At 41.5% G+C, this 20,327-nt stretch overlaps 1 protein-coding gene across 1 annotated transcript in view; it reads left to right on the top strand.

The window, feature by feature from the left end:
- The window catches only part of LOC129110178 (uncharacterized), a 28,092-nt gene that overhangs the window by 4,398 nt on the left and 3,367 nt on the right, over nt 1–20,327 (top strand). Inside the window, 29 exon segments of the mRNA XM_054622367.1 lie at nt 1,851–3,112; nt 4,127–4,426; nt 4,533–4,637; nt 4,761–4,879; nt 5,168–5,386; nt 5,593–5,680; nt 6,063–6,215; nt 6,821–6,918; nt 7,318–7,490; nt 7,581–7,697; nt 8,415–8,570; nt 8,793–8,924; nt 9,061–9,933; nt 10,584–10,811; nt 10,912–11,136; nt 11,274–11,498; nt 11,631–11,864; nt 11,954–12,175; nt 12,374–12,565; nt 12,713–12,946; nt 13,123–13,293; nt 13,446–13,586; nt 13,589–13,705; nt 13,948–14,139; nt 14,831–15,036; nt 15,351–15,419; nt 15,548–15,592; nt 16,277–16,339; nt 17,676–17,855. Coding sequence (XP_054478342.1) covers nt 1,851–3,112; nt 4,127–4,426; nt 4,533–4,637; nt 4,761–4,879; nt 5,168–5,386; nt 5,593–5,680; nt 6,063–6,215; nt 6,821–6,918; nt 7,318–7,490; nt 7,581–7,697; nt 8,415–8,570; nt 8,793–8,924; nt 9,061–9,933; nt 10,584–10,811; nt 10,912–11,136; nt 11,274–11,498; nt 11,631–11,864; nt 11,954–12,175; nt 12,374–12,565; nt 12,713–12,946; nt 13,123–13,293; nt 13,446–13,586; nt 13,589–13,705; nt 13,948–14,139; nt 14,831–15,036; nt 15,351–15,419; nt 15,548–15,592; nt 16,277–16,339; nt 17,676–17,855 — 6,539 coding nt within the window.

The raw sequence follows: 20,327 nt of genomic DNA, 5'->3' as shown, positions 1-20,327 counted from the left end.
ACTGTAACTGATGTATCTTAGGAGAAGGTGTAGCGGGATTGCATAATACCTGCAGTGCATTGCAGTCAGATTTAATCAGCTGGTTAGAAGTTTCTAAATATACCAGCGCTCTCCTCTCGCTGCCAAACTAGTGAATCAGTGTCATGTTCATTAAACTCCAAGGCTCTTGTACTGTGTGATTGTTAGGGGACTGAAACTAAGGAATATTTTCATTAATCGATTAATCACCTAATTTTATTTTTTATTTATCAACACATTTCTTAGTCTGTAAAAAGTGAAAAAATTATGAATAATGTCCCTCCCAGTTTCAGAGTTTGTCCGACTAACAGTCGGAAACCCATCATTTGAATTCACACTGACTAAGACAGAATATTTAAAATGGTTAAAATATATTTAAAAAGGCTTATTTTCTGATATTTTTGCTTGACAAATGACATAAAAAATTGAATTAATCAGCAGATTTGTGGCCAATTTCTTTTTTAGTCGAAGAACTAATTAATGAACAAACTAATCTTTGTGGTGCTAGTGACTTTGAATCACATTATATAATTACCTGTTCAGGCAAATATGCTTGCATTGTAACATATTGCAAATTTCCCCGCTGCAGGACTAATAAAGGATTATCTTATCTTATCTTATTGACAGCAGTCTTGGTATCAGCCATAACTACTGTACAGTCAGGTTAAAAAGAACAGAAGGTATCATATTTGCTCCGTCTACAGTATTTTTGAGTCAGATACTGATAAAGCAGGCCAGTTCATTAGTTGCAGTACTACCAACAATTACCTAATTCACCAAGAAATATGGATTTCATTTTTTTTGTTGACCTTTTTATATCATAGCATGATATAAATGGTCACATTGCCTAGTCCTAGTGCCTCAGGTGACCCGTGCAGGATGGGCGTGTGTGCCATGAGGAGCCGTGCATGCTTGCCGAGGATGAGCCAGGCGGCGCTAATATGCAGCTCCAGAGCAGAATGCCTCCTTTGTGTCAGTGAGATTTAATGAGTCTGTAATAGGCAGCGTTGTGAGCTCGCCCTCAGAACGCCGTGTAGACACAGACACACTCTTCAACAAGGAGGGCTATTGTGTGGTGAAGTGATGTTTATGTATATGTGTATTTGAGTTAGAATATAATCTATGGGGGGCAGTTGGCTTCATGTTTTAAGGGATAAATCTAATTTATGGCAATCTGACTAGGTAACTAACAATAACTTAAAGCAGCAATTTAAATTACTTATTTTACAATTTGCTCATGATTAGAGCATCAGCTGTAAGTGAGAATAATGAATCACGCATACAGATTACCTTATTTGCATGATAGAAGACTTTATTTTTCTTTCACGTCATCACCATACATGCCATGATGAATCTATTAATTGTTTGACCTATTAAATGTCAGACCATGACCATCCCAATTTCTCAGACCACAAGGTTCTCAATTAAGTTTTTTTTGTCTGACCATCATTCATAAACTAAATTTAAAAAACAGAAACAACTACACATTAAAAATGCATAACCAGTAAATGTTTTGCTTGAAAATTAGTCAACTAAAACAAATCTGTTGCTGAATAATTCACTAATCGTTCAATCTCTAGATGTTTATCATAGTCCTTGAACATGAACATTAGTGATGTACTGATAAACAACGGTATAGTAGAATCCATCTATGCAATTTGCTTGCCATTAAGGGAAGTGTAATGTGTACTAGTAAACACAGACTAATACAGAGTCCACTGTTCCTAATCTTGTTTGTTGTGTTCCAAGTATAGTCATGCTGTTCACTGTCAAATACTGTACAACATTGTGACCTTTCTCCATCGCTGACTCTATTCCCTTCTCCTTCCCAGTGGCTACCATGACAACAGAGGCAAGTGCAGTGAGCGAGGCAGACACGGAGGCTAAGCAGAAGGCCAGTGGCGCCGAGCCCGAACCAGAACCAGAGAACAAGCAGAAGCCAGAGGCGGCAGCATCCGAACCGGAGGGGGAGCAGTCGAGCAAAAAGGCCCAGGAGCAGGCGTCTGAGCCTGGGCCTGCTGACCTCCCTACCTCACCTGAGGAGGAGCAGCTAAAGCCTCGTACCCGGACCTCTGCTGGCAAAGGCTTGTCTCGACTCTTCTCCTCCTTCCTCAATCGGCGCTCACAGTGCTCTGAGGGAGAGGAGTTTGAGGCAGAGAAAGCCAGGGAGGAAAAGGCTGAAAACGAGGAAAAAGCTGACACGGCAGAAGAGGAGAAGAAGGAAGATGTGAAGAGTGAAGAGAAGGAGGCTAAAGCAGAGGAGGAAAAAACTGAGGTCAAAGAAGTGACAAAGAAGGAAGAAAAAGAACAAAAAGAGGAGAAAGAGAAAAAAGAAGAAAAGGTAGAGAAGAGGGGCAGCAAAAAGAAAAAGAAAGAAGCCAAGAAGAAAGCGGAGAAAAAGGATGAGGAGAAAGTGAAAAACGACGAGGAGAAAAAAGAAGACGAAAAGAAAGAGGAGCAAAAGGAGGAGGAGAAAGCAGAGCAGGCTGTAGAAAAGAAGGAGGAAAAATTGGAGACAAAAGAGGAAGAGAAGGAGACTGCTGAAGATAAAGAGAAGGGGGCAGAAGCTGGAAAGAACGGGAGTAAAGAGGAGGAAAAAGTTGAGAAGAAGGTAACAAAGAAAAAAGATAAGGATGACAAGGTAAAGAAGAAGGAAGAGGAAAAAGCAAAGAGGAAAGCAGAGGAAGAAGAAAGGGTAAAGAAGAGAGAAGAGGAAAAAGCAAAGAAGAGAGAGGAAGAAAAGGCAAAAGAGGCCGAAAGAGCAAAGAAGAAAGAAGAAGAAAAGACCAAGAAGGAGGAGGAGAAGACGAAAGACGAGAAGGCTAAGAAGAAAGAGGAGTCAAAAAAGAAAGAGGAGGACAAGGTGAAAGAAGAGGTACAGAAGAAAGAGAAGGAGGAGGAAAAGCCCCAGAAGGAAGAGGAAAAAGGAAAGAAAAAAGAGAAGGGGAAGAACAAAGGAAAGAAGGAGGAGAAGGAGGTGAAAGGGCCGAAGGAGGAGCAGGTGAAAGCACCGATTGCAGCTCCAGAGCCTGAGCTTAAAACTGAGCCAGACACTGAACAGGCTCCTGATCAGCACTCGATAAGCAGCGCTGAGGTGAGTGTGACACTAACAAATATTACACAGCATTCATTCGCTTTCTTGCCACGACTTATATGAGAGGATTGTTACCACTCTTAAATAAAAAAGGCTGCAGCCATTTAGCTTAGCTTAGCAGAAAGAGTGCAAACAGGGAGAAACTGCTTGTCTGACTTAGTTCAAAGATAACAAAATCCACCTACCAATATCTTTTAAAGCTCAATGATAAATTAAATTGAATTAAAAAAACACATTTTAGTGTGAAACTGAGTATTTCTTGGTCAGATGCAGTGACTTCGTGCTGGTTGGCACTGTGGTGACAAGATTCCAGGACGTTGCTGCTCCAGGCCAAAAAATAGTCCCACATTCCATTACCCCCTGCAGATTTAACACTTTGGTTTTTGTACTGATTAAACGAAGGAGATAAAGCATGTAAAGCAATGAGTGAGATTTCAAGCTGCAGCTAGGCAGTATCTTTGCACAGAGTCAGCCCAGCTGTTTCCACCTTTCTGTAGTTTTTATGCTAGGCTAACCGGCTGCTGGTTGTAGCATCATATTTAATGGACGGATCTGAATTTGTTAATGATCTCCTCATCTAACTCCAGGCAAGAAAGAAGATAACTGCATTTGCCACTATGTCAAAGTTTTCCTTTAATCACTAGTGTGTGAGAATTAAGAAAAAACAGATACTCTCATGTATACAAATTCATGCAGCAGATTGGATTGTAGTGGAGGAACACATGTTTTTTTCTTTGTAATGAATATTTTATGATGTGGACAGCTTGCTCAGCTAAAGTAACGATGCTGGTTTGAGCTGAAAGCTTGGCCTGAAACAAAAACGATCCATGCTGGTCTGAAATATACAAGCAGCAGCCACAGCATATTTGCTGTTTACCAAAAGCTGTAGTCATAATACGTATAGCTCCATCATTATAAATAAAATATAAAAAAAAATATATGGAGTCCTCCAACTTTCTTTTCATCTATATCTGCAATACTTTGCAAATATCTTGTCTTAACTTTTATCAGCAGGCTCAAGAGGAAAAAAAGGAAGAAGCTGCAATAGAAAAGGAGCCTGAAGCTGTTGAAAAAGTGAAGGAGGAGGAAGCGGCAGATAAAAAGGAGGAAGAAGCAGCAGAAGAAGAGGAGAAAGAAGCCAAAGGAGAAGAGAAGGCGAAGGGGAAGGCGAAAGAGGAGGCCAAGAAGGAGAAGCCTGTGAAAGAAAAGAAGACGGAAAAGAAGGCAGAAGAGGCTAAAGGCTCCAAACGTCAGAAAACCATGCAGTGCAAAGTCACATTACTGGACGACACTCAGTTTGAGTGCGAGCTTGATGTAAGAGTCCTCACAAATTACACTATGTTGTCTTCTGTTTGAGTAAGGGTTGTAAAGACTGAAGAATGTCCCTCTTCCTCTGTCTGTGTCTCTGTCTCTCCTGTAGAAACATGCTAAAGTCCAAGACCTTCTAACAAAGGTGTGTGACCACGTCAACCTGCTGGAGAGAGATTACTTTGGCCTCTCTACTTTGGAAACTCCAACCACTAAGGTAGGCTGCTTTTTCTTCCGCAGTAGTTTTAGTCTCTTTTCAGGAGCAAAACAAGATATTTTACATGACACTTGAAAATGGCTGTGAGCAGTTGTTCATTTTATTTCCCCAATATTTCTGCAGACATGGTTGGAATCCACCAAAGAGATCAGGAAACAGGTCTCAGGTGCTGTGTACGAGTTTACATTCGGTGTGAAGTTCTACCCTCCTGATCCAGCACAGCTTACCGAAGACCTCACCAGGTAAATGTCTCTAGTTTTAAAGGAATAGTTCCTCATTTATGGAAATCTGATCATTCTCTGAGATATAGAATGTTATATTGCCTCCAGTATTTATGCTAAGCGCCTGTTGGAATTGGCTTCATATAGAAAATATACATAAGAGCGGTTTCCACCTTCTCCTCTAACTCTCAAGCATGTATTCCCAAAAATGTCACTACAGTAGAATCTTTTAATAACTAATGGAAAAACAGAATCAGGTTTTTACGCCTTCATATGTGAGCTTATTTCCTTCTTTCACATCTTCTTTAGGTACTTTCTCTGCCTCCAGCTGAGGAAGGACATTATGGATGGCGTTCTTCCCTGCTCCTTTGTCACACTGTCCCTGCTGGGCTCCTACACAGCCCAGTCAGAGCTCGGAGAGTATGACCCAGAGCTCCATGGGACCGATTATATTAAGGATCTGAGCCTGGCCCCCGGTCAGAGCAAAGAGCTGGAGGAGAAGGTGATGGAGCTGCACCGCACATACAGGTAATCAAAGGGGATGGGCTTTGATTGGAGCTACAAAGTGATGTTCTGACAAAAGTTTTTTTTAAGTTTGAGAAAGCACAACTCAGCAGACACAAACTGTGAGGAATATCTGCGTCTTCAGTGCTTATATAACTTGATGATTCAACAGGTCCTTAAAACAATCAAACGTATCTTTAAAAAGACCCTTATCATCTGTGTTTTTCCAGGTCAATGAGTCCCGCCCAGGCCGACATCTTGTTTCTGGAAAATGCCAAGAAACTCGCCATGTATGGAGTTGACCTGCACCAAGCCAAGGTAGGTTTTTGTTTGAATTTAGTTACCTGTTTAGATTAGTGTTGTGTGGGTATACTGACGGTGCAGGGTTTTTAATTTGAATTCAAAAGTGGGAAAGTCCAAAGTTCAACGATTTACAGACTTAACTTTGTGTCATTATTTTGCAAGAGCATGCTTTATTTATCGGCTGCATCCAGATTTTGATTACAAAATTGATGTGAGCCCCCTTTCAGAAAAAAAGGAGAGATTAATACAATTTCAAACTCTATGACCTCAACTCCATGTCCTCGGTAGTGTGAGAAAGTCTGCCTCCCAGTGACTGCTTATGGAAGTGCAGGGTGAGAGCAATGGCGTGCAGTGATACAATATCAGAACTGTTTCATCCTGTTTTTTGCTCATGCAGGATCTGGACGGTGTCGACATTACGCTGGGGGTTTGCTCCAGTGGTCTGATGGTTTACAAGGACAAGCTGAGGATCAACCGTTTCCCTTGGCCAAAAGTGCTGAAGATCTCTTACAAACGCAGCAGCTTCTTTATCAAAATCAGGCCATCAGAAGTAAATCTCAATTCACATTTTTCATTCAGTTTTTTCTTTTAAGAATTAGATTTTCTACCTCATGGAAACCACCAATTTTCTTTTTTTTTTTCTTACTCTGCTTATTTTAGTAATATGATCATGGCATTGTTTGAGGGACTGATTACTTATAGATTAACAGTTGGATTTACTCATGGATTTAAATCGCTGCAGCCATTCTTGGACGTATTTGTGTTCTTATATTGAATTTACTGCATTAGTATTAATGTACATTGTTATGTTGGATTATAATCAAATTTTTATTTTTCACATTATTTTTTAATCTGGTTTGGTTGTATCAACTGGGTAAACAATGTGTGTTACATTATAGGAGAAAAATGATACAAACTGCAATTCAGGTTTTGATTCTAGATTATTCTGCAGCTATTCTTGTAGTGGACATTTAAAAATATTTCATAAATAATGTTTTCAATATTTTTATTTGAGAAATTGTCTTTTAGAATTTACATGATTTACAATATTTTCATTCAACCCAGCTCTGGGATGTATGTCATACTGCATGGTAGAATAATGTCAACATAAAGTCATTATGTTGACATTTTGTTGTTTTGTTTTTTCACTTACAGCAAGAGCAGTATGAGAGCACAATTGGCTTTAAACTGCCAAACTACAAAGCCTCAAAGAAGCTGTGGAAAGTTTGCGTTGAAAACCATACCTTCTTCAGGTAAGAAGTCATTCTTGCTTTGTTCTGAACGAAAATGAACTGCCCGGCAACAGAGGTCATTTTAAGGCTCTGCCTGTCGCCTAGATAATTGGCTAACTGGTCTCTGCAGCTTAAGCCTTATATTGGCTCCCTGGCAGTTTAACCAGAGAGAGAAAATGGACACCTATGGTCCTGACCCCTAGAATTAAACCTCAAAGGTTTTGTCTACTTAGATAAAGGTTGAAGTTGTTGCTAACCACGTTGCATAACAACGACAATTTTCAGGGATTGCCAAATCCTTTGAATTGACATGATGTAATATTTGAACACATGTTATGTGGGTCTAGCAATGAAACTAAATTTGCAAATATATTTTACTGATGGGTGGATAAGAATATAATGAATGTTTTTGTCCCCCAGAGTTCCAACAGTGGAGCCCCCCTCATCACGACGCTTTCTCGTCTTGGGCTCAAAGTTCCGGTACAGCGGGCGTACGCAGGCCCAGACCCGCCAGGCCAGCTCCTTGATTGACCGCCCAGCGCCTCGCTTCACACGCTCTGCGAGCAAGAGGCTGTCCCGTAACTTAGATGGAGGTATGTGTAAGTGTGTGAGCCCATGTTGAAATCCGTATATTAATGCACAGGTTTCGATAAGCTACTCTCTGACGTGTTTCGCTCTCGCAGCTGGAGATGAAACTCTCCAGTTCCTTCAACTTCTCTCAGCATCAACCAGCTCTGAAGTCGATGATTGGTCGCAGATGCTGCCATCTGACAGACCTCAGTCTTCTCCTGAATTCCCAGGTATCCGGAACTGTGTGGAGCCGCAACAGCGCTTTTTGTCGTATTTGCAGCATTTATTATATTTTCGCTTACAGACGGCCTTATCACGTCTTTTAACATGCTCGTCCGTTCCGACTAATTTGCTTTTATGCCTGTTAGCGTTTTGAAAACATTGCCAGTCAGCTGCGGCACAGATGGCGAACTTGTCAGAACACTGACCTACTCTGACTTGTGGGTAATGTCACCCATCTGGTATCACGAGGGTAACTTTGGTCACTCTGAAAGGGGAAAAAAAGGAGTTTCCTCACTTACACGTACACACGGGAATTTCCAGTCTTAAAGCTGCTGTTCCTCTTTTTTTTTGCGATTTCAGAACTTGCTGTTCGATGTGTGTTGCACAATGGCTTTCATTTGCTTGCAGCTTGTACTTTTATGTTCAACATCTTCACTGCTCCAGTGGCTGTCCATAAAACAGGATGAAGTGGTTACTTTAAACATTGAAAAGTAATCCCCTGTTTTTTCCTTCTCATCTGCCCTTGTTGTAAAAGACGAGAGGCAACTTTTATTCAGCTTTGTACTAACCTCAGCTTACTGGACTCACTCAATAGTCCGGTACAAATGCTTGGCATCTGGCTTGGTCAGAAACATGAAGCATCCACTGTGAAGCATTCGCAGTGGCCGTCATCTCTCCAGCAGAATCATTACATAATTGCCATCACCTCGTCATCTCTTTCACAGCCAGAGGGGAGTCTGAGCAGACTGTCGGTCAGCCGTGGCAGGAGCTGGCATCTGATGAGCAACAGCAGAGGAGAAAGGAGGACGAGTGGTCTGCCTTGCTCCATCGTCATCCACCTTTTCCCTTTGTCCCACCTTTTGATTATGTGAAACAGCCAGGTATTTGCACTTTCCAATGCCGGATATTGGTTATTTGGCAGTTTGCTATAAGGAAATCAGAACCTCTTAAACTTTCACTATAGCTTGGATTTTCACACGCATCAACATTTCGTGACCTCTTATCATGTGGTGCTATTCTGTCCCGTTTTCCAGCATTTTAAAATTTGTGTGTTTGCCCATCTGGTATAAAATTGTTCAGCATTGTTTCTCTGATGTCGTCAGCTAAGCTCAGCTTGGCGGAAATTAGAGCTATGGACCGGCTGTTGCAACCAGCTCTGAGACAGCAAGATGATTGGTTCCTTTACTTTGACCGAATCTTCAGCCTATCCTCACTTGAGCGTGATGACAAACCATGTGAGTTTCTTGGTGTGGAAATATGACTTTTGGAATTTGAAAAGTGATGGAACAAACCCTTTAACGGTCTGCATTATAAATACCATTTTAGTTCCTTTCATGGTCATTGTTTCGCTTTCCCTTTTACTCTTCCCAGTGTCCCCCCTAGCTCAGCTCCATCAAGAGGATGAGCTGGGCATTTGGGCAGCAGAGCAGAAACTGACCAGCGAGGAGGCCATGGGGAGGCTGCAGGAATCTCTGATCTTGGTAGACAAGCTGAAAGATATTGATGTTTTGGAAAGGAGGCTTAGAGAAGTTAGGGATTTAGAGGATAGACTCCTGGAAATGGATGAAATGGCAGAGCGACTTCAGGGAGTAATAGAAGAGGAATTAGGTAAGGGAGAGCTAGATAAGTTAAGAGAGGAAGAGGACGATTTTGAGGAGGACAAACAAATACAAGTTGAAGGTATAACAGAAAAAGTCTTGAGGAAATCTGTTAGGATAACAGAGACAAAGGAGGATGAATTAGAAGAGCAGATAAAAGAGGTGTTTTTAAAAGGCTTGTTACCTGTAGAAGAAGGGGCCGAGATGAAGCAGGAGAGTGAAAAAGTAGCGAAAGAGGAGAGTCTGTCTGATGACAGCTTGAGAGTGAAGCTAGGCCAGATAGAAAAGGAATGGCAAGACGAGACGGAGGAGAAGTTGAAGTCTGGATCTTCAGATGTCACCAGTACCACTTCTGTAGTAGCATACCGGAAGGTGGCGCACAGCACTAAGAAGAGAGTTACTATTCTAGATGAGAGAGAGTGGACGCAGGAAGAACTGGAAGATGTGCAGGTACAGGGTGGTGTAACTTTAGAGGAGAGGCTAGAAAAAGAGGGGACATGGCTTCAGACGGAAATACTGGAGGTGATAACTGAGGGAGAAGTTACAGAGAGGCTTCAGGCTGAGGATCAATCTCAGGTGGCAGATAAGGATATCTGGTACATACTTTTTGACAGCCCTCCATACAAAGCTGTTCTCAAACCACCAGGTACAGTATGTGAAAATGCTAACAGCTTTAGACCTCTACTAATCTCTCTAAGACTTTACTTCACTAATACATTTAGTGAGTACCGTTTACATACAAAACCCTATTTAGATTCAATAGAAAGGGGAAGTTAACAGACTTGTTCTCTTATAAATGTCTTTTGACATTTATAAAAAGGTCTGGCCGTGCTGGGTATAGTTCTGGGTTTTATTCAGGTGGACGGAATTAAAAGTAATGACAGTAAAGCGGACAGTACAGCGTTGGCCAATGTAGATGTCCTAATTTAGTAAAAATATAGATATCACAGGCAAACAGGCAGCCTTAGTTTCCTGTTGTTTAAAATCCTCAGAAGAAAAAAATGTATTAGCATGTACATATAATTATCATCCATAGAGTTGAATTAGCATAAACAGACTGACCCACACAGACCATTCCTCTTAGGCCTCCCTCACAGCCAATGAGTTCAACATTAACTTATTAACCAACAGGTGTTCCTGAAATTGTACAAATATAATATCTTTGCTTTGAAAATAGTTCTTGCAAGTGAGAATAACCCCACCATAACCCTGTCCTGCTTCTTTTACTGTTCGCTGTTTGGAGCTGCATGTTTGCTCCCATGTTCAATGACACTGTGTCTTCACTGTCACCATTAGTTACTACTTTGGAACGTGCTCAGGTGGATGAAAGCGAGTATCTCATCTCCAAGACTGAGGTTACAACATTTGAGGAGAAAACAGAGATTGTAGTAGAAGAGACAACAATGAGAGAAGAAGTGTGGCGTATACCAGAGATCCCACCACCACAGACCATCATGGAAAGAGATGATGACTGGTTTGTGTTGCTGGATGTTGTTCCCAGAGAAACGCCTTATGTACCACCAGGTACTGCTCAAACTTTGGTTCTCTTGCTCGCTAATATACAGGAAGTGTGTATTACTGTTAGTGTAAAGATTTTCTCCTGACTTTACTCCTGACATATCAGTTACCTTGACGGGAAGAGACCAGATGGGTGCAGAAAGTTTTGTCGCTGTGGCTGCAACTGCAACAGAGGAGGATATTAGAGAAGTAGAAGTGGAAGAGAGAAAGATAATAGAAGAGGCACCAAGACATCTACGAGAGCTGCCACAACAGCCACTGCCTGACAGGGATGATGACTGGTTTGTGTTGCTGGATGTTGTTCCCAGAGAAACATCATATGTACCTCCAGGTACTGCTAAAATCCCCTGTGCTCTTTTTCAAAACGTTGGCTCCCTTGTGCTTTATTTTGTGCTTGCTTGCTAATATGCAGGACGTGCGTATTGCTACTTGTGTTAAAAGATGTTCTCTCGACTCCACTCACATCAGTTACCTTGAAGGAAAGAGACCCGATGGGTGCAGAAAGTTTTGTCGCTGTGGCTGCAACTGAAACCGAGGAGGACATTAGAGAAGTAGTGACTGAGGAGACAAAGATAATAGAAGAAGAGCCAAGACGTCCACAAGAAATGCCACAACAGCCAGAGCCTGAAAGGGATGATGACTGGTTTTTGTTGCTGGATGTTGTTCCCAGAGAAACATCATATGTACAACCAGGTACTGCTTAAATCCCCAGTACTGCTTCACAACTTTTATCCAAGCAATTATCCTGAGTGTTGTGGCCGCTATTATTCTGAAATCCCCTGTACTGTCAAAAGTGTTTGAGGATTTGTATCTCTTTTGTCTCAGTTGCTGTTGAAGAGCGTGTTGAAGTGTCCCCAGAAGAATTTATCTCTCTAGCTGGAATAACAGCCGATGAGGAGGGAGAACAAAGAGTTGAGATTATGGCAGCAGACACAGAAATAAAACAAGTGCTTAGTGAAAAGCAAGTTGTAACACTGCCACAGGCTGTGCGAGAGATAGAAGATGACTGGTTTGTGCTGCTGGATGTTCCCACTAGAGAACCATCATATGTGCCACCAGGTATTGTCGCATTTCCCTTCAGGCCCATCATTATGACTTACAAGTGTATTATAAGTGTCTTAATACTCATTCATTCTGTTTGTCATTAGTAACCATGGCAGAGTATGTTCAAGTTTATCCTGAAGAAAGCATATCTACTGTGGCTGAAACAGTAACCGTAGAGTCCAGGGAGGAGGTCATAGTTGAAGAGATTGTGGTGCAGAAAGACGACAGAGGACAGCAGACAATATCCCAGCCAGTCAGAAAAAGAGATGATGACTGGTTTCTTCTACTGGATGTTGTTCCGAGAGAAACTGCCTATGTGCCTCCAGGTACCAACAGCCTTCAAGTTTCTTAAAAAAATTGGCAAACATATTATTACGCCAAAGAAGACTATCTTACAAATTAACTGGGCGTTACGCAAACTATTTTAAGAAAAGATTTACGTTGATAAACTGTATCTAATATGATGTCTCTGTCAGATTCTTCACTTTGGCTGAAGTTTGTGTATAAATTCTGTTTGCCTTCAGTATCTCTGGAGGAACCGAGCCAAATTTATCCAAGTGTTCAACTTCAGCAAATGGAAGTGATAAGCCTAGAGCGGGAGGTGCAGCCGGTTGATCTTGAACAGATTAGGCTGCAGCCTTCTCGGCCAGAGCGAGATGATGACTGGTTTGTGCTGTTTGAAGCCATTTGTGAAAAGACAGTTGTTCTACCATCAGGTACATGTAATATAATATGTTTCACCAGAATTTTCTCTGAAATATTATATTTCAAGACATTTACTCTTTGCCAATGTCTGCAGCTTTTAACTTGATGGATACACTATTGCCGCTCAGCTTCTTTGACTCTGTCTGATTTTGTGCCAGTTACTCCAGTTGAGATTATTCCGGATATGAGGAAGACCCTTGAGGTTGAGGTGACCACCGCAGAGACTAGAACATGGGAGAAGATGATAATTGGTGTGGACAGCAGGCTAGATGAGACACGTCTGTCTGAAATTAGAACTAGCCAAATTGCATCACCGTCAGAGAGAGAAGGAGGAGATGATTGGTTTTCCCTGTTCGACATCATCCGCAAAAAGCCTGTTGTCATACCGCCAGGTACCTTTCATTTACAAAGCATCTACATACACTTTGCTTAAAGCTCAGTTGAGTGGTGACTCATAAGCTGGACTGCACACACACACCTGTTGCTTTCAACCTTAAATAGCTTGCACAAAAATGAGATATTAAATAAATTAGCATCAGATGTATTCACCCTTATTTCTCTGTGTTAGTTGCTGTGGTTGAACGTGTTGTGGATGTGGTGGCAGCCACTGAACCAAAACCAACATTCATCATGGAAGAAGTGTGGCCCCCTGTGAAGTTGTTGGATATTAATCCGTCACATCCGAGACAGGTGGATGACGACTGGTTTGTGCTGCTAGATGTTGCAGCAAAAGTACCAGGTATTCTGCTGTTTATGTGTGAATGGAATCAGACAGAATAACATTGTGTCTGTGTGTGCGTTACAGTTTTATTACATATCTTCGCCTGTTCCGTATATCTTAAAGTGGAATTGTGTTCTGACTGATAAGGCTGTCTGTGTATTCTACGTTAGCTGCTGTGGACGAGCGTATCCGTACACATCCTGAAGTAAGAACAGCCAAAGAGTTTGCAGCCATAGAGCAGAGATCACAGCAGAGAATCACTCTAGTGGAGGAGAAGTGGAGGAGAAGTCGCAGCAGGAGATGTCACAGCAGGAGAAGTCACAGCAGGAGATGTCACAGCAGGAGAAGGCACAGCAGAAACCGCGTCCAGCATTAAGAGAGGTGGAAGATGATTGGTTTATTCTCTGGGATGTGGCCACTAAGAAATCAGGTATAATAAAAATGATTTAGCCCAGCTATACACACAAACATTTCTATTTGAGTTTGTTTTGAAGTGCATAATTGTTCTAATATGTGAACCCACTGTGTGTCAAAACTAAGCAGGCATCTAATTTGTTATTTCAATATTTTTACATAGATTTAGCTGGACAGTCTATTTCACGATAAATGCAAATGTCCTTCTATTTTGTACTTTTATTTCCATAATAACACCCCGTTGTGTATTTGTGCTAGTAGTTGTACCTGAGCGTATCCAGTTCCCAGCGGAGGTGAGAGTTCCAACTGCTGTGGCCGAAACAAGGATTGCTATTTCTGAGAGGAGACCACAGTTTGAGAAACGGATCCTGGAGGAAAGACATCAGCTCACACAAACGCATGTCAATGATGATTGGTTTGTTCTACTAGATGTTGGCCTCAAAGAGTCAGGTATTTCTTACCTGTTTTGGGTTTGTTGATTTGCAGATGAACAGCTCACACGTCGTCACGCTTTCTTGACTTTATGAAACGCTTCGCAACATTTGCCGCCTGTTTACAGGATACACTGACTTTTCGTTACAAGAGAAAATGTCCACACATGGCAACGCACATTCACCATCATTCAAGGACCTCTGATCTGTTGCTGTGTTTGGCAGATTGAAGAAATAACGCTTTCTTAACCTCAGCATTTCACCAGTTCAACCACATTGAGCTTTGCAGCTCTTTACAGCCTAACGTCATCTGCTTTTGCATCGATCGTCGGATCGCAACAAGAACTAATCCATGCGTTTGCCCTCATCCCACTTTGTGGATATCGCTTCTGGCCCACCTCCGGTTTTGACAAGTGCTTGTCCTTTTAAAAGAGACTTAACGAAGCATATGAGGTACAGTATACCCCTGCAGTGTGTGCACTTAACTGATCACATCGAAGCTTGAGACGTAAGTATGATGTGGCCGCTTGCATAGATCAGCTATTGTGTGTTCCTGTATTTATATGCTTATAGCTGTTGCACTGTGTGTTTTACTCACTTAAGGGATTTGATCATGTCAGATGTGGATGCGATCTTATCCCTCCATAACACGTTGTGCAAAAACATATTTCCTTTTATTCACGTCTCCATTTTGTCTGTATTTGGTCTAGTGGTGAGCACACAGAGGGTCACCCGTCCTGTCAGTGCTCCGGTCTTCTCCCAGGCTGCTCTGGCCGAGGCAGGGATCCCTATGGCCCCTTTCGATCAGCCCCAGACCTCCACTCCACTCAAGACCAGCCGCCAAGAGGAAAGAAAGCTGGAGGTCACTGTGGAAACTGTGGAGCCCTCAAAAATGGAGACTGTGGCTGAGGTCAAGGTATTGAATTTCACCCTTATCACTGTTTTAAATGTTTGTGATGTAATTCAATCTAAATGTTTATGTGCAGGAAAAATGAAGCATCATATATGTGTGTGTTAACCATATAGGCCTTACAGAATAGCTGGTGCCTTTTTAAAAGATCATTAATTATTTATGATTTGTCCTCATAGCTATTGCCTGGGAATTGTGATTGTAGGTGATGATAAAATATGTAATTGCCTCGAAGTCTTAAATAATAAAAGATGCTAAAGTAGCAAGCAGAGCTTGTTCTCTGTGTGTGAGTGTGAACTGTGTCTCTCTTGCTGCTGTAGCCAGCAGTGTGGAGGGAGCAGAGAGAAGTAGACTCTTCACTGATATCCACCATCAATGGGGACATTCAGGTTAGTGTCAGACGCTGGGCTCTTGTACATCAGCCCTCAGACCGCTTGTTTCCACTATGGCTGAGATGTGAGTGTTAAAGCCATCAGGCAGAGGATGCTAACATGTGCCCCTCTCCTCCCCCGGGTAGCACGAGTCTGAGGTGACGAGCAAGGAGGTGGTGCGAATGCGAAAGGTCAGATTCTTAGCCTGGTATCCGTTTCCTTTGCCATCCCTCCACCTCCATTCTGACAATATCGATCTGCTCATCCAAAAGACTAATCTCACCCTCTTCTCATGTTGTGCTTCCATTCAGCTAGGTCTTTAATGAAATCCTCATCAGGTTTGATGCACATGTAGTATATTTTAAGAGGTAGAAAGAAAATGTAAGAATAGATGGAATATGTAAACAAAGATTAATTGGTAATGAAATAATAATGTAACGCCAATGTGAATATATGTTTTTACAGCTGTTTAAAAGTTTACAAGGCTCTCATTTCCTCTCATTGCTTGCTATTGTTGTAAACCCTGGAATGCACACATGCATGATTATAGATTTGTGCACATTACTAAAAAGAGGCATGATAACGTTCTGTTAAATTTCAGTCACTACTGTTCTTTATTTTTTTCTTATTATGAAAATGGAGAATCTTAAGTCAATCCTCGACAGCCTTAGGTTGTTTATTTTATTAGTGCATTGCAGTTCGTCTCTTACGGTCATTTAGCCTCAAACTATTTTTGCATGCAGACTCCTCACACCTCTGTCTGTCTTTTGTATTAACACTGTAGTGAATTTTGTAGTATGCATGTCCAACGTGTGGCAGCACACAGCGGAACTGAAACAAACCTACACTCTTTTTGTTCTTTTTATTTTTCACAGAGAAGAGCTAAGACAATTGAGGGTGACTCAATTTATATCAGACATAGCCTTTTAATGTTGGAGGTTTGTATCCCTTCTGGAGATCTTGGTCTCCATCTGTATTTTCTTGCTCTTTGGCGCAACGGCTGCTGTTTAATATCACGCTTGCATGTGGCATGATTCACACTCTTTTGCATCAGCGTAAATGGTTGGCTGTAGATTACATGATAAATGTTTGTGTGTGTGTGTGTTGCAACATGACTCTAATCCAATTGTTTCAGGAGAGTGCTGTTGAATTTACAACAAATAATTAGTTTGGTCTTACACTTGCATTGGCACACAGACTCGTTAAGGAAGCTTTACTCCATAAAATATTTTTAATCTGTGACTGGTCATAAGCAGCTCCATTTTTATCTGATGTATATATTTTTCCAGATCATCAGTATTCTCCTGTTCCTGCTTTTGCTCTTTTACCTCCGTGTCAGTTTCCAACTTGCCAGAAAAGCATTGCAATTTCTCAGCAGTTATGCAAATGTTATCTTTGACCATAGAAATTAAAGTAATTCTACATCTCTGCCAAAAGAATGACATTTGGAGAAACACTTATCATTAAGTTGCTCTTTAGCACCACAATAAGTCATGATTAACAGTTAACAGACACCTCTTTTCATTGGCTAGATCATTGTATGTTTGGTAAAATGGGAGTCAATATTTTCAGATCTAAGTTAAGATCAACTTGGTGCTAAATGTCTCCAAATGAGTGCTGCTACTGCTTTTGTTCATTTGTGTTAAATGAACAGGTTTCCATTCATACTAAGGCTTCATCTTTGATTATTTGTTCCATGTCTTCCATTATCGCCTCTCCTGCTCTTTGATTTGCAAACCTAATGCTACGAAAAGACCCCTTATGCTGTGTTGTGTAATTGTAGCTCCTGCCCATCAAACACTCCCAAAAAAGAATCCACTTTGATAAATCACGACAATGACTTCTTTAAATCTTTCCTTTATAAACTAGTCTGGTCTCATGAATCAGCTGCCACAGTTGATTCTTATTTTCACAAGGAGTCGCTGGTAATCAGTCAAGAATCCACAAATTGATCATTTAGATTAATCCCCCCTTTTAATTTACGTTCCTTTAGATTCAGCAATTAACCCAGCTTCTGCTTGTTTATTTGATCATCAATAAGTCAGCACAAATTGAACAGAAACTACAGAACGTAACATAAACTGACTGTCACTTTTCTTTATTCTCTCCCGTTTGTTAATCTCTCCCAACCTCGAACATTTCCTTCATCCTCCCTTTCCCTTCCCATTCTACTTTCTATCCTCCCTTCTTTTGTATCTCCTTTTATTGTTTTCCTTGTGCCCTCTTCCCGGCACCTTCCCCCTTTTTTCCCCCTCTGGACTTTGCTACCATTAGGAGTTTGATAAGCCTCAGGAGGACCTGCTCAAGCATCATGCCAGCATCAGTGAGCTGAAGAGGAACTTCATGGAGTCCGGCCCGCAGTCCAGGCCCAGTGAGTGGGACAAACGCCTGTCCACGCACTCTCCGTTCCGCACCCTGGGTATCAATGGTCAGCCTCTGCCCAGTGCAGATGGGGTAAGTCTCCCACAGAAACCACTCGCCTCCAAATCCTTTTTTTAACCTAAGTCTGGCAGTTCAGGAATTGGAGCAAACGAAGCAAAAAGTTAAATTTATATTGAATTATAAATCATCACAAAGACTAACAGTTCCTGGATTGACTTGGTTAAAGCGGTTTCTATACATGCATCATCACATTTGTTTTCCATGGCTCTGCATTTTTGGAGATGATTGTACCTTATTGGAAAACATGGCTGAACTAGTGTGAGCGGTGCGCATGGATTTGCAACGGAACAGAAGAACCTGAAATTCTTGCTGACGCCTTGTGTTTGAGTAATTCATTGTTGCACTCCATTGGCTTCTCTTCTGACATGATGATGAATATATTCAAACAAAAGAGAATGATAAAAGAAGGGGTCAGGCTCTTCCAGTTGTCATTCCTGGTTCTCTTTCTGTCTGAGTGAAATGGGTTTTGTGTGCATGTACGGACCTATTCAAGGAGATAGCATGTGGTATGCAGCACATGCATGTGTATGAAGAATGCGGTGTGACTTGTTGAATAGGGTCTGTGCGAGGCATCTGTGGGACAGGTTGTCCGCTCTCTGAGAACTAACTTTGGTTCCTCTTAACAGCATTGGATGCCTCTGACATGTTTGTATTGCATGACTGACAGACCTGACGTTGAAGATTTACCGCATGGCTCGGAGATTAATTTTTGCACGTTCTGACACTGAGCAGTGTTTACCTTTCCCCCCCCTTTTCTCTCCTCTCTTTATTGACGAGCTTTCTTTTCCTTTTTTAATACTTTTTGCCTTGCACTCTTTCTTTTCACACTGATTTCACCTTTTTTTCTCCATAGCTATGGTTGTTTTTCCATGAAGAGACAAGTAGTATTTACAGTTACCCAATTGTCCCTATTGTAAATAATAATAATAATGAAGCTATCACAGGACTCCATTATACAACTCATTTAATTGAGTCATTACTGGTATTAATAGTCATGTTACAGTTAAAAAAAGATTACATGACAGCTATTCAGCAGACTAGCAACACGACCTCTGATGTCACATGAATAAACAGGTGTAATCTCCATTTGGCATGCCTTTTGGCAAGACATTAACTCAACTGCAGCAAAACCGTTTTGACACAAAAGCCTTCTTTCCACTTGGAGATAAATGGCTCCGAGCGCATCATGTCGTCAGGATGCATTTGAGTTGTAATAAAATCGAAGCAAAGCAAAACTGACAGCTTAGTGTGAGTAGTGAGGAGATGCATCAGAACAACAATATGACACTGGTCAAATGTTGTCTGCCTACTGGAGTGGACGAACACTAGCCCGACTTTGAAAATAGTAAACATTGATAAAAATGTTATTTCAGATTAGTGAAGCTTTCGGCTTTGTTGCTATGCAGCAGCCTCCGGACAGATCAAAGAGGCCAAAGATCATTCTGGCTGTACTGACTAAATTGACCTGAGCTTAATGAGATAGTTCCATCTAAATAATGTATAACACGCATCCCTTTTTAAAATAAGATACCACCAGTGTCCTTTGTTGACCCAAAAAATATTTGTTGGACATGGAAAAATACTTGCACGTTACAATGCATGTGCCGCTAACGTTTCCAAACAAACAACAAACAAACGTACCATGAAAATCAGATTTAATATTTTCAATAATCAGTTATTCAGCAACCCTGGCTTTTAAAAGTTTCAGTTCATTTTCTGTCATTCCAAAATTCCTTCCTCCTCTCATCTCTCTTCCCCCCTCCCCCTCCTCCTCCCCCTCCTCCTCCCTCTCAGTTTGTCATCCGCCTCCCACGCGGCCCCCTGCTTGACTTCTACTCCAAACGCAGCTGAGGGGCCGTCTCGACCCTGCGGAACCCCCACACAGGTGTGAGTGTGACCTGAGGAGACTGCACCTAGTCCATCCACCCATCAAACCTCTAGCTTTCTCTTCTCCTCTCCTTCCTTCGCCTCCTCTTCGACATCACCGTAGCATTCTTCATCTCTCATCCTCTGCTCCACTTGAGAAGCTGCACTTTTTTTTTTTTTTTTTTTTTTCTGGCCTCTGTGGGACAAGACTTTCATTCCTTCTGTTTCACTCTGCAGCACAATTGACCTGGTTTCTCCAAACCAAAAACAGACCTCTTCTCCAAAGACTGGTTGATTAGGACTGGAAATGACAATCAAGCCACTACTCTTTTACATTTTTTGTTGTTTTTTGGACTCTTAAGTCAACCAATATTACATAAAAACAGATTTTATCGGGAGGCTAATAATGTCTGACCGTATCACTTTGAGCCTGCTTTTATACACGTTTTGAGGTACATTTATATTGTCAGTTGTCTAAGGATATTGTCTAATCCGATCACTGTGATGTGATTTTTGGACGTTTTTTCTGAACCCACATAGAGTAAATACTAGAAAACGGCAGTCCTTTTACTGAGAGATTTATCAACATTCTTTGTCACAGTATAGTACTTCCTGTGA

Source organism: Anoplopoma fimbria, chromosome 20, assembly GCF_027596085.1.
Source record: "Anoplopoma fimbria isolate UVic2021 breed Golden Eagle Sablefish chromosome 20, Afim_UVic_2022, whole genome shotgun sequence".
Lineage (NCBI taxonomy): Eukaryota > Metazoa > Chordata > Actinopteri > Perciformes > Anoplopomatidae > Anoplopoma > Anoplopoma fimbria.
Note: the sequence above shows the minus strand (reverse complement) of the source record. Positions and strands in the feature narration are given on the sequence as shown.